Source organism: Mesocricetus auratus, unplaced genomic scaffold (genome assembly GCF_017639785.1).
Source record: "Mesocricetus auratus isolate SY011 unplaced genomic scaffold, BCM_Maur_2.0 Super-Scaffold_100676, whole genome shotgun sequence".
In the NCBI taxonomy this organism is placed as follows: domain Eukaryota; kingdom Metazoa; phylum Chordata; class Mammalia; order Rodentia; family Cricetidae; genus Mesocricetus; species Mesocricetus auratus.
Window position 1 is genome coordinate 20,061,911 of NW_024429266.1, and position 13,661 is coordinate 20,075,571.

At 44.3% G+C, this 13,661-nt stretch overlaps 1 protein-coding gene across 1 annotated transcript; it reads right to left on the reverse strand.

Annotated features, from left to right (window-relative positions):
- Positions 1–3,644: 3,644 nt before the first annotated feature.
- Pigm (phosphatidylinositol glycan anchor biosynthesis class M) lies at positions 3,645–8,361 on the reverse strand. The gene has a single exon (XM_013119210.3). It carries the CDS (start codon positions 8,211–8,213, stop codon positions 6,942–6,944), a length of 1,272 nt encoding a protein of 423 aa, XP_012974664.1. The 5' UTR covers positions 8,214–8,361; the 3' UTR covers positions 3,645–6,941.
- Positions 8,362–13,661: the final 5,300 nt, after the last annotated feature.

Consider the following 13,661-nt stretch of genomic DNA (forward strand, 5'->3'; position numbering starts at 1 on the left):
TAATTACATTCAGACACAGGTATATGTAATTCTTGAGCACCTTTAAGCAGAAAGGGGTTCTTTGTTTGAGCCACTGGTATTTAGCCAGTATTAAAGGAAAGCAGGTAACATCTCACTACCTATCTATCCCAGGTTCTACACCAGCCTCATCCAGACCGAGGGCGGGTGAACTGTGCACACTTTTTATCCCAGCCATGGAATTGTGAGCCCAAACACCTTTCCATCAGTCGCCCGTGTCTATGAATTCCTTAAAGGCAGATCCGTCATTTTCCCCATCTTTATTTCCTGAGTCTATGTGAATACGTAACCAAATTTGGCACCTACTGTCTGTCCACTGTATGAATGATCACTGAACAGTTTCTTTCCTGCACTTCCAGCCTTCTAGAACCCAGTGGATCATCTTCTGTTCACCATAGATAATGCTCACCAGAGGAAGGGGGAAGTCCCAGGAGATCGTGGTTCTAGTCCTACTCAGTGCACTGTCTTGGACATTGAACAAAGCATGCACTTTTAGTAGTTTATTACTTCATTTATTGAGGGCATGTATGCTGCAGTGCATGTGTGGAGGTCAGTTCTCTTTCACAAACCAGTTCTTTGTGGTGTATGGGTCCTGGGGCTCAAACTCTGGTAAATGAATGGTATTTACTACACACATGAACGTTTCCTCTGCAATCGGCCATCTTCATGTGGCGTTAAGAGAAACTTGCAAAGTAATTTTAAAAATTAAAGAGCTAGAATCAGAAATGCTGGGTCCAACTCTGGCCTTCCATTAACCAGTTCTTTACTTTTAGAAAGTCACTTTTATCTGAGTAGAAATTTTTAATCTGTAAAACAGACATAGGATCATCCTCTACCCAAGTCCCTGCCCACCCTCATTTTAAGAACACAGTATTTTTATGGAACCTAATGGGTCTCACATAACATTTTATTAGTAGACTACATTTTTTATTTATTTAAATTAGAAACAAGCTTGCTTCACATGTAAATCCCAGCTCCCTCTCCCTCCCCACCCCCCCACCAGGCCCTCCAGCCCCCCACCCAATCCCCACGGAAGGTGAGGCCCTCCATGGAGGATCTCCAGAGTCTGTCATGACATTCAGGGAAGGGTCTAGACCCTCCCCCAAGAGTCCAGGCTGAGATAGCATCCCTCATTGTGAGATGGGCACCCAAGTCCATTTGTATGCCAGGGATAAATACTGATCTACTACCCAAGGCCCCATAGATTGCCTAGACCACCTCACTGACACCCACATTCAGGGGGTCTGGACCAGTCCCATGCTGGCCTCCCAGCCATAGGATACATTTCTAATGTTACTGGTAACTCTTCAAAAGCAGACTATTTGACTCATTATTACCACATTTGACGCATGGCCAAGATCTATAAATAACTGCCAAAAGAATGGAGAGCAAAGAAGGTTAAAATTTTCCTTTGTGGAATGAACTGAACTTCAAATATTCATGCTCCAAATTATTTTAAATAGTCACTGTAAGTGTCATTTCATTTTAGATAGCAGACATAGCAATTAGCAGAGTGTCTGCACAGCTAGAAACATTACCATTTAGTCTGGCTTTTATTCAGGATGATGAATATGAATGCGTTTTGACTAAATGAATAGAGCAACGCTGAATACATGTTCATGCTATTGTGATGCTTCTGACCCGGGAGAAGACATGTGCGTCCATCTCCAGAACACTACTTTTGAATGACTCTCCCCACCCCCACCCCCACCCCAACAGAGAAAGTGCTATGTGAACTGAAGGCAAACGCCAAACCTCCACAGACAGTGCTGGGGGGTGGTGGCACTCACCTTTAATCCCAGCACTCAGGAGACAGAGATAGGAAGATCTCTGAGTTCAAGGCCAGCCTGGTCTACAGAGTGAGTTCCTGGGCAGCCAGAACTACATGGGAAGACCCTGTCTTGAAAAACCACAACAACAACAACAACAAAAATCAGTTAATGTATGATGGGGATACAGAAATGTAGATCTATCCAGACATTTGAAGGATCTGTTATTTTGTACATATAACTTACTAGGTCAAGATGGAAAGTTTATAAAAAACAGGAAGTCAAATAATCTTTATATAAATCCAAGCTCCTTAGATGTACACTTGAAACACACACACACACACACACACACACACACACACACACAATACCATAAAAACCAGCTATACCACGACCAAGTACACCCAAAATAGAAAAATGAAATCATGGCATTTGCAAGAAAAGGGTAGAACTGGGAATTGTTTTCTCTAAGGCAGATCCTAGATTTTAATTATTATGCATGTGAGTGGGTGGAGACAGGTCATGAAAAAGGAAGGGGACCATAATGGAGGGGAGAAGCTTAAAGTAAGGTTCTGAGGGAGAAAAAGAAAGCAGTAGTAATGTGGCATGAGGCCCAGTGTTTGGGAAGCAGGGGCAGGTGATCTCTGAGGGTTCAAGAACAGCCCGGGTCTACATAGTAATCCCAGGACAGCCAGAGCTACATAATGAGACTGTTTCAACACACCAAAAAATTAAAAAGAGATGGGACACGAAGGTGGAAGGGCTACTGGGGGGAAGGAGACAGCAGCAGAGGGCGGGGGAGAAAGACCCACAAAAGCATGGGAATAGCATAATGAAACTCATTTCTTTGATGTATATTTGAAGGGAGAGAGAGAGAGAGAGAGAGAGAGAGAGAGAGAGAGAGAGAGAGAGAGAGAGAGAGAGAGAGAGTCAGATCTACCCCTTACACAAATACACAACAGGAAGGTCAAACTGATTGGCAAAACACCTGCCACAGTTAAGTGTTGAGTCCCATTTATTTTGCAGAAATCATCAGCTGGGTCTATGCACTCTGAAAAATCTAAAACAGTGAAAAGGGCACGTTATTTCAGTCGGAAGAAGTCACTTAAATTCTAGTTGTCATTTACTACCAAGTCATTTAATCTTTAAAACACTTTGCTCATCTAAGTACAAACACCAAACCTGAAGTGTTGCTGTAAAAATTAAGCTGTGGCAGAGTAATACCCTAAATTGATTAACCATGAAAAACCATCATGATACAAAAATCAATTAAGTAATTATTGTCACTGAGTAAGGAAAGAGTGGATATTAAGATTCCCAAGATGTATTTCCTCTCATCTCTGAAGCTTCCCATAAAATACAAGGATGTTAAATTTGTTTTCTAGTCAAGTAGTTGTGGTGCATGCCTTTAATCCCAAGCAGATCTCTGAGTTTGAGGCCAGTCTGGTCTACAGAGTGAGTTCCAGGACAGCCAGGGCAACACAGAGAAACCCTGGGTGGGCGGAGGAGAGGGGATTTGATGTTACTTAATTGCCAATTCTGTTTTTGACAAGGAACAGTAATAATTATATGCCTAACGTTTAAAGGGGGGGGCAGGTATGGTGACATTTACTTAGAATCTCAGTGCTGTCAAAGCAGGGACAGGCAGATCTTAGGGCTTGCTGACCATCAACCTAGCCAACAGCTCCAAAAATAAAAATACAATAAAGTGGATAGTGCTTGGGGAATGATACCCAAGGCTGATGCACACTTGCACGCATACATACACACACACACACACACACACACACACACACACACACACGTAATAAAGCATGAGGGAAATAACAAGAGATTTCATTTAAAGACCACCACAAGTAGAATTTTTCATATTTTTCTTTTCTACTCATAACTTACACCACAGATTGCAAGAGAGTCCATAACACCTGATGTTAAAAATATAAATATTCAGCCATAAATTAACTAAAGGACAAGTTTTATACAACTTATGAAACATCATCACATCACGTATGAAATCTGGATGGTGAGACGTCAGTAACTACGATCTATAGTTTAAGAATCCTTTTGCTGAGCTGGCCAGTAGTGGATGATTATCACAGCTTTTCCAAAGAAACTAATCCAAATAACCAGCACCTGCTAGTCCTAGTACTTGGAGGTAGAGTCAAGAGGTTAATGAGTTCAAAGTCAAGCCTCTGTTACAAAGCAACTTTGAGGTCAGCCTGGGCTACATGAGACCCTATCTCCTACAGCAATAACAAACAAACAAAAAAAAGATAATAATGACCCTAATCCCCAGGGAATTTAACTTGAGGCCTCTAGGAACATTTTGGAGACACCAAAAAAGCAGTTAGAGAAGAAAACACACAGTGCTCTGTTTAGAACACAACCTATCTGGAGAAACATTCTTCTTAAACTAGTACCTAATGCTTGTCTCTTAATCAGTCTTACAGTGATACTGTAGCATGGATCTGAACACTCCTCACAGGGGCCCATGTGTTAAGCCTGTGGCACTATTGGGAAGCTGCAGCAACTTTAGGTCATGCCCAATGGGTAGACTTTAAGGCATCAGGGGTGGGCCCTCTCCATCTTCGGCACCCACAATTAGGTGAATAATTTGTGTTAGCATGTGCTCCCAGCCGCAATATTCAACCTCACTACAGGCCTGAAGCAACAGAGCCAACCAATCTCAAACGGAAACGTCTAAATCCATGGCCCCAAATAAACCTTTTCTCTCTACAAGTTGATTCACATGAGGCATTTGCTACAGTGACATAAAGATAACGCAGGTAGTATAAGAACAAGAGAATTACGCAAAAAATAAGCCAAAGAGCCACACAATTTTAAGGTATTACTCAAGAACTAAAAAGGAAACAACAGGTATCACCAATGATAAGAAGTCAAAGCCATCAGACAGTTCAGCATGAAGAGGTACCTGCTGCCAAGCCTGACAACCCAAGTCTGATCCCCAGAGCCAGCACAGTGGAAAGAGGAAAGTTGACTAGCATTAGTTTTCCTCTGGTGCCACAGGTACATCCGACCTCCACACACAGCCATGACGCTTGTGCCTCTTCCCCAAATAAAAATTTTAAAAGCTGCAGAGCAAAAGTAAGAGAGACCAAATCAGGTCATTTCTCCACTTAACTTATCAAATGTTTTGCAACAGGGAGCTCGATAGCGGGCTCAGTGGTTAGGAGCACTGGCTGCTCTTCCAGAGAACTCAAGCTTGCTCCCGAGCACCAACATGGTGGCTCATCACAATCTGTAACTCTACAGGAAACTCAAAGTCCTCTTCTGGGCACTTTGGGCACTAGGAATGTACATGGTCCACAGACATACATGAAAAACACCCATACACATAAAACAAGTAATAAAAATAATGTTCTGCAGGAGATAAACTGAAAACCATTTTCTGCATCTCTTAAGAAACACTTGCATTTCTTTGATAAGGATTTCTGAGCCAGACACAGTAGACAGGACTGTGATCTCAGCTCTTGGGGGGTAGAGGCATGAGGATCAGAAGTTCCAGGTTATCTTGAACTATGAAGTAAGTCTGAGGCCAGCCTGGAATAAGATTGTCTAACAACAAAATTAGTCAGGCCTACACAAACACACGAAGTATACTTTCCTTCCTCAAATTTTCACTATAAAAATTCACTTGGAGTTGGATACATAGCTCAGTGGCAGAGTACGTGTCCAGAATGCTTGAGGCCCAGGTTTCAACACCCACAATAATTTTAAAGGCTCATGTGAGGTAGTGGAAAGCCATTATTTAAACTGTCTTAAACAATGAGCTGTTAAGTTACAAGCTAATGAGGAATATGAAACTTGATGTCATAGCGAAGGTCACTGTTTTCTACAACTGACTGCTTTTCTTACATAGACAGTCACAGAAAAGCCACCTGGCCTTCTTCCTAAGACCAAACCCCAAAAGGAAGCCAGCAAAGAAAATAGTCAATAATAGAGCTTTTCATTGTGACCAGTCTATAAATCTTTTAAGGCTTTAAGTTTGCCTTGACATTAAAAAAACAACAACAACAACAAAAAAAAAACTACTTTTCTGGAGCAATATTTGCTTTCAGGAATGTGTTGTAGTTTTGACTCTGGAAAAACAATTTACTAGTTTTTAAAAATCATGATCACAAAATCATACTCATCTATTGCTAAATCTTTGAATGTTAGGAAGCCTCTACTTAGATGGGCTCTAGCTTTTCTAAGAATATTTTAGGATGTCTATTAACACAGTTGAGGGAGTATTTCCCCCAAAACCTGCCCACCAAAGCCTCATTCCTGCAATACCTCACATCCGCTGCAACCTCTCCATCTAGACCAGTGAATCCTCAAGAAGCACTTACACATCCCAGGAATCTTCCTTCCCTCCCACTGTGGCATTTTCAGAGTGTAGGACTTGAGCCTCCTCAACAATGCACAATTTAAGTGACAAGACCAGAATAGAGCAAAACTTTAGGTTTTATCACTTAAATTCTACTACTTTTACTATGGGCAATACTCAGCTCAAATTCTAGATGGAAATCTTTTTAGATAATAGAAAAATAAGCATATAAATGTAATAATATTCCATTTCTTTTTTTAAAAACTGAGCTCTAAAGATGGACGAGTTTCAATTTTTGTATAAAACGAATACCAACGGTACTAAGGCTGAAAAATTAAATGACAAAACAAATACATGATCATCATTCAAATTCTTTGGATTGTTTATGTCTAAGCCCCGACGTTTAATACAAAAACGTAAAATTTTCCTTTTCTATGTAAACATGCTGTACTTTAGAAACTGTAAATTTCCACAGCTGTCAGAACTGCAGAAAGAAAAGGTGAGGGCTGAAGACACAACGGTGGCACAGAGTCACAGGAACGAACCCTGCCAGGAAACACGTGTTTCTCTATCGTACAGAAACATTTTAGTATCTTCTAGTTCATCGGTTTTTCAACTAATCAAAAATGAGCCCTAAGACTTTCTAAAGGATGGGCCTCGATCGTGGGGTCTCCTTTATATTTAAGGCCAACACTGGTTTTAATTTCTATTGGAACAAGGGAACTTTCACCAGAGTCCTTAGGGAGGAAAAACTACCAAAGTTTTTCTAGTCCATACAGAACAATCAGAATGTCACAGAAGTTGCAGGAGATCCAGAACACACATTAGTCATATTTGATTCTCTCTATTAGGCGGTCCTCCCTGTAATGGGAAATAATCTGAATCAGTATGGAACAGTTGATCAGAAGAAAGAACAAACCAGCCAGCCAAATAAACAGGAAGGTGTTCTTTCCCTGAAACTCTAGAACGTACGCAGGGGTCAGCCACAAGGCCTGCCCGATAAACCACAACATTAAGAGGACTATGGCTCTTTTCCAAGGCATTCTCACTAGCGGCATCACCAGAGGCAGAAGGCAGAGGTACCAAAGGAAGTACTGAGAGGTGCACACTTTGTTAAAAGTCACAAAAATGGATGTATGGAGGAAACAGCAAAAGACAAGGTCTCTGTAGTAGGCGAAAGACACGGCCGAAAGCAAGATGAACTGGGGCAGGAACGCGGCGATCCCCAGGGTGAAGCTCCACTTGCTCTCCGCAGTCAGATACAGCATGTAGAAGTAGGGAGAAAAGTTGTGGCGGATGTCCCTCCTCGTCAGGTGATAGAAGTAGGTGTGCTCCAAAAACTCCCAACCGTATTTACAGTAAAAGCCGAAGCTCAGGGCGAAGAACGTGAGTCCCGCAACGGCTACAAAGAGCAGCACGGCCCAGCTACACAGCCTCCTGAGGAAGTCGTAGAGGCGAGCCTGGAAGCAGTAGCGGGCTTGCCGGAGACTGTCGTCGTTGTCGCGCTCGGGCCGCAGGTGGAGCGCTATGGGCAGGATGTAGGTGACGGGATACATCTTCATGTGCACCGCGAACCCGTAGAACACCGCGGCACACGCGATCAGCCGCTTCTCTATGAAGTACAGGGCCGCAAGCACCAGGGAGGCGACGATGGAGTCGGCGTTGCCTCGGCTCGACACCGCCATGGGCAGGGGGTTAAGCAGCCAGAAGACGCAGTAGCCGCAGGCCTGGCGGCGCCCCAGCCCCCGCAGCAGCAGCAGGCGGTACAGGAGGAAGGCGGTGAGCAGGTCGCAGCTGATGAAGAGGAACTTGCCGAAGAGTTCGCTGAGGTAGACGTTGGGAGTGAGGAGCCAGCTCAGCAGCGGGGTGTAGCGATACGTCGCCCGCAGGTACGGGGAGCGCCCTTCCGCGACGAAGCGCGCGGCGTCCGTGAACACGTGGTAGTCTATGTCGGTGTACCTCACCAGCAGGGTCCGGTCCTGGAAGACGCCGTAGAAAACCAGGGCGACCCGGGCCAGGAAGGCCACGCCGAACACGCCGGCGGGGGGCACCCGCAGGTTCAGGAACCATTCCCCCCAGTGCCTGCTGTAGCTCATGGTCCGACTGCGGGCCAGACGCCCGCCCGGCCCGCCCCGGATCCACGCTGCGCCCCCGCTCGCCCCCGCTCGCCCTCGCTCGCTCTCTAACCGTCCCCCAGGTCACCCCACTCGGCCTCCCGGAGCATCTCCTCCGCGGACTGCAAACACAAACACCCGAGGCAGGAGCACTTCCGGCGCCAAGCCCCGCCCCCACGCTCCTCCCTGCCTCGCGCGCTCCTCCGTTGCCCCCCCACCCTCTCCGCGGAACCATTACCTGCCTCGGGATTGGCTGCCTAGCTTCTGGTTGAGGCGGGATTTCCCGTCCCTCATTTCCGCTGCCCCGAAAGCCCGGAGTGGCTGAGGTGTCGTGGAGCCGAGCGAGCTTTGGTTTTCAGTCACCGGTGCTGCCGCGCTCCCAACGCGGGTCTAGCGAGGCGGACCCTCGGCGCACAGTGGGCTGCGACCTGTCGGCTACACTCCCTCAGAACCGGCTTGGAGGACTGAGAGTGAAAAATGTAGATGGGAAGGAAATAAACCTAAGATAGTTCTGGGGTTTTTATCCCTGATAGGAACGTTCCTCCTACCAGAAAACGTCTGTGTGGTCACCCCAGGAGTGCCGTCAACTCTTCTTTTCAAACATCCCTCACCTAAGTAAAATCTCTCCTTCACCCACCCCTTACCACCCTGCTACCATTAATTTTTTCTGTTTTTTTTTTTTTTTTTTTTACCAAGGACTCCAATTCCTTCATTCTTTTTTTCTGGTTACTTACTGCACTTATAGTCGGCTTTTAAGAACTTCATACTTCTAGAATATTTCCAGTTTCAACTAAATTGTAGGGTTCTTGGGAGTACACAGTATGCCCTTATTTCTTTGTACTTTCTTGTGTTACAGTCTCAGACACATGGTAACTGGCACAGGCTGACCGGCTTGATCTTACAGATTGAGCCTGCTCCTAGGGAAGTCTTGCAGATGAGACTAGCGGTGGCTCCACTCAGTCTGGACGTGCCTCTCTCATCCCACACTTCATGTTTGTCCTTTGAATGAGCCATCCTAACCTCATCTTCTAATATTTCTATTTTATATGCTTTGATGTCTAAGTATATGTTGTGGATTAATAACTACATCTAGTCATTTTTCACCATGGACTGGCCATATATACAGTGATATCTCGTTGCCATTCAAATAACAACCATTACGATTCATAATAGTTGTTTGTTACTGACTTATTTACAATTGTCAGACGTACTAGTTACTTTTTAATGTAAGTCGATATTCTTACCTTTTGCAAGGAGGAGAATCAGAGTTTATGTAGAGTACATAAGTCACACAGCCAACCAGTAACAGAGCTGGAACTGCAAGCAGGTCTACCTAAGCTAACATGCTTAACTGCAAGCAGGTCTCCCTAACCCAACATGCTTAATCAATGTGTGATGAGCTTGCAAATCAAAGGCTGATTTGGAATTCTGGTCTCTCTGTTTTGTCTTCTTAATCTCATCTTGAAATCTTCCTGATAGTCTCTCTCCCTGTTACTCTTTATATTCCTGGTTTGCTATTTTCCTTTGTGAGTTACAGGTAAGTGAGGTTTAGCTTCAGTAGAGACTATGAGAGAGATGCCTGAAGATTTAGTAAGAGTTCTTCTGGGTAGGTTGTTTTAGGTATTTTGACAGAAACGCCTCAGCTAATTATCCTCTACGGCTGGCCTAGTAAATAGGAGAAACGTCGTATTCAGGAAGATAAGGAAATACCTAATCAAAAGAAACAGCCTGTCCCTGGAGTCAAAGAGCAGAACTCTTGAACAGATATCACTCCCTGCCTTTAGTGTCCTACCCTGTGAAGTGTTTCCCACGGATTTTACATTTTAGGATATGTTAATTATCTATTTTATTAGCGTATGCTGAACGCTTCAGGCGCGGTTATGTTTGTCATGTACCATTTACTCCTCACAAGTATGTAAGGCCTACAGATTTGGGATCTGGTTATCTCGTATATCTTGTACATTTAATGTCTTATGATTCACTTGTCTATTAATGATGAAGGACCCAATTTCCCTCTCCCCTTTGTCCTTCCATCTTAAGGACCAAGAATCAGTGAGTATAATCTGTTGTTTCTTGTCAGAGTATCTGGGATTGGATATTGACCACAACTTTCTCAGGCTCATGCTAGGTAAGAATAGATGAAAAATCCATTACTTTGAGACCTAGGGACAGAAATGTCTCCTATTTAAAATGGACTTCCAGACCCTTGATGATGTGTAAGGAAAATCATCCACAAAGTGTTTCCTAGTGTGAAAAGAAAAGAAAAATGGACTCGAACATCACCATCTAAAAGGGACAGTGTCCCAGATCCAGACCAATTTGACTCCTGGAATTAGTAATACAAGTTTTCAGATTCCTGAATCTTAGTAAGTCTTGCCCTTTAAGAACTGGATTTTCAGCCAGACATTGGTGGAGTATGCCTTTAATCCCAGCACTCGGGAGGCAGAGACAGGCGGATCTCTGTGAGTTCCAGGCCAGCTTGGTCTACAGAGCAAGTTCCAGGACAGCCTCCAAAACAATACAGAGAAACCCTGTCTTGGGGAAAAAAAAAAAAAAGAACTTGATTTTCAGACTGGAGAAATGATTCAGTGTTTAAGATCACTGAGGACCCTGGTTCAATTCCTGGCATCCACATGACAGCTTACAATTGTCTGTAATCCTGGTTCCAGGGGATTCATGGCACCAGGCATGCGCATAAAATAAACATTAAAAAAAGAAGAACTGGATTTGCAAGCCATAAAGGGTAAAGGTGCTTGCTGCCAAGCCTGACAACCTGAGTTTGATTCCCCAGGCCCCATATGGGGGAAGGAGAGAGCTGACTCCAGAAAGTTGTTCTCTGATGTTCACAAGCCCTTGCACACCTACACACACACAACAATAAATAAACAAAAGGGTTTTTATTTAAAAACCTGAGCTTGGAAATTATTCGTTAAAGGCTGTTAATAAGGGAAAGAGCAAGAAAAGGGTTGGTAGGATTGGGGGACACTATTAACGAAACGTCTGAATGTAAGGGAAAGTCAGTAAGAAAGGCTGGCCTCATGATCAGAAGTTCTTCCAGCACAGCCCAATTGAGCCCTCCTCTCCCATAAGTCAGCCTGAGTTCAAACCGTAATAACAAGATAGCTTTCTGTTTCTAAAAGATACAGTGAGAACAAGAGACTCATCCAGTTTATTTAGTAGTTTCTTCTGAACAGACAAAAATAAACCAATAATTCCTCACACATCTTTTTTTCTAAATACGTTTGACCTGGTTTAGTCTTTAGTGCAGTGCATAGAAAATTCATCACTAGATACTTCTGTTTCAGTAGCATTGGCCAGCTAACTGTACAGTATAGGTAATGTGTTATTTTGCAAAGAAAATAAGTTAGCTATCAGGGGTAAAGGTTCATGGTAGCAGCCGTGGAGAAAGTGCAATGTCCCTGGCCGGTAGCTACGTTATGACTGCTTTTCTTTCTCTGCTGACCTCAGGGAAACCCCTGCATAGTTTTACCAGCTGAAGTGGGTTTCAGAAAGTGGGTGGGGCAGTAGGGAGCAGCAAGAATTAAGTGGAACACAGCTTAGGGGTTTCAGAGGCCTCCCATAGAATTGTATCATCCTTTAGGGAAGATGAAAACCACATTCTGCATAGAAGAGCCTCCAAGCCCAAGTATCCCATCTGCCTCCCCGCCAGGACTGGAACCCTCTTTAGGATTTTTGTGCACAGGCTCAGGCCTGTCTTGGGAGCATCTTGAGCTCAACAACTCATCAGTCCTGGAGTTTGTATTATAGCAGTACGGTTTCCACTTAATGCCTCCCAAATACCAACTTTTCAGCTTCTCGGTTTTCAGTTATGGGGCCTAGAGCTCCTACATTGGTGGAAGAATAGGAAATGCAGAGCTGTACTTCAGGAGAGGAAAAGGGTGCTTTTGTTTGCTTGCTTGTTTGTTGCCAGGGATAGGTAGAGCAGAGTATGAGTGGTAGATTTTCCTAGATCTCCGTGGACAGAGAGCATTTCCTTGGCCCATTTCTTCTGGCTGCTCTCTTGTCCAATCAGCACAGGTTCCTCAACCTTGATGGGTGCTCCTTTATTTGTGAAAAAGACAGGGTCTAGCCCTCCCTTTTCCATCAACCAAACTTAAAACCATCAACTGCCCTCAGCACTCTGCCGAACATAACACAGAAAATCCAGGTAGCCTACTCCATAAAACCAAGACAAGGTATTTGTCCCTTTTCTGAAGTCTTGAGCACTTCCTTCCTGTACATTCCACATATTTGGATATATGTACATCTATATACATATCTCTCTATATATTATCTCTGTTTTTCCTTAGATAAACATATATATCATATCCCAGTTTCCCAAGTTTCCACCCACCTCTTCTGTGTCAGCCATAAGACTCTGGGTTGCATTTCACTAGACCCCTTCACCTCATCTTTCTCATCTTCACACTCTAGATTTCCTTCGCCACTGGTTGTTTTGCCCACCTGAGATCTCCCACCCCACTTAAAATCCTGACGTTACAAGCCTCTAGCTGGTACAGATAGGGAACCCGTTTCTCATCAGGACCGGCTGCTAGTAAAGCTTGTCCCATATCCTGAAATAGGATTCCAGGTCAGGCGAGCCAGGCTGTGATCTGAAGAACCACTTAGGATTGGGAGTGGGAGTTGTTCCATGCAGAACACTGGGCTTCTGGGAGAAGGGTGCCATTCTGAATTAACAGGACGGAATGATTTTTAAAGTGCAACTTACAGGGAAGCCTGGGATTGCAGAGGAAGTTCAAAAAGTGGTAAGGCAGAAAATGTTCTCTTCTCACATTATTATCCAAGAATCTGAGGAGCATTGGGCCTTAGGTAAGGGACTGGGGACAGAGTAATTCCTTCAGGAGGGAAGCAGCAATGTGCAGAAGAAACCAGACAGGGGAACAATTACCAGTGAATAAGAAGATACACACACGGTGGGACACAGTCCTTGCACACCGAACGCCACCGGGCAGGCACAGCTTTGAGTATATTTGAAAGCACAGACGCTGGCTTTTTGCCTGGGACTCTATTTCAGACGTTCAGGTTCTTCTGGTTCCTGTTCTGATTCGAGTTTAAGGATAATGGTGGGTTTTACAGTAGGGAGGGGTTGAGCGCTCTTCGTTTCGAGCTGCGGTTAGTTGAGTTCGAGGAAAGACCAATGCAAGGGACCAAGCACGGCTGAGATGAGCTTAGCCTCGGGATCTTCTGGTTTCTCTGCAGGACTTTGCACAGAGATGTGTGCATACATTCTGCGTAAACATGTAGTTTGTCATCATTTGTCAAGTCCACCTTAAATCAACATGTCATCGCTGCTGGAGTTCCTGCTAAACCATCTTGTGAGATTTCCTGTGTACCTAAAGTGGAACCAGAACTCACTTATGCTTTAGACTTTAGAACCAGTCCTGATGCTTACAACGCCCTTCCCTGACC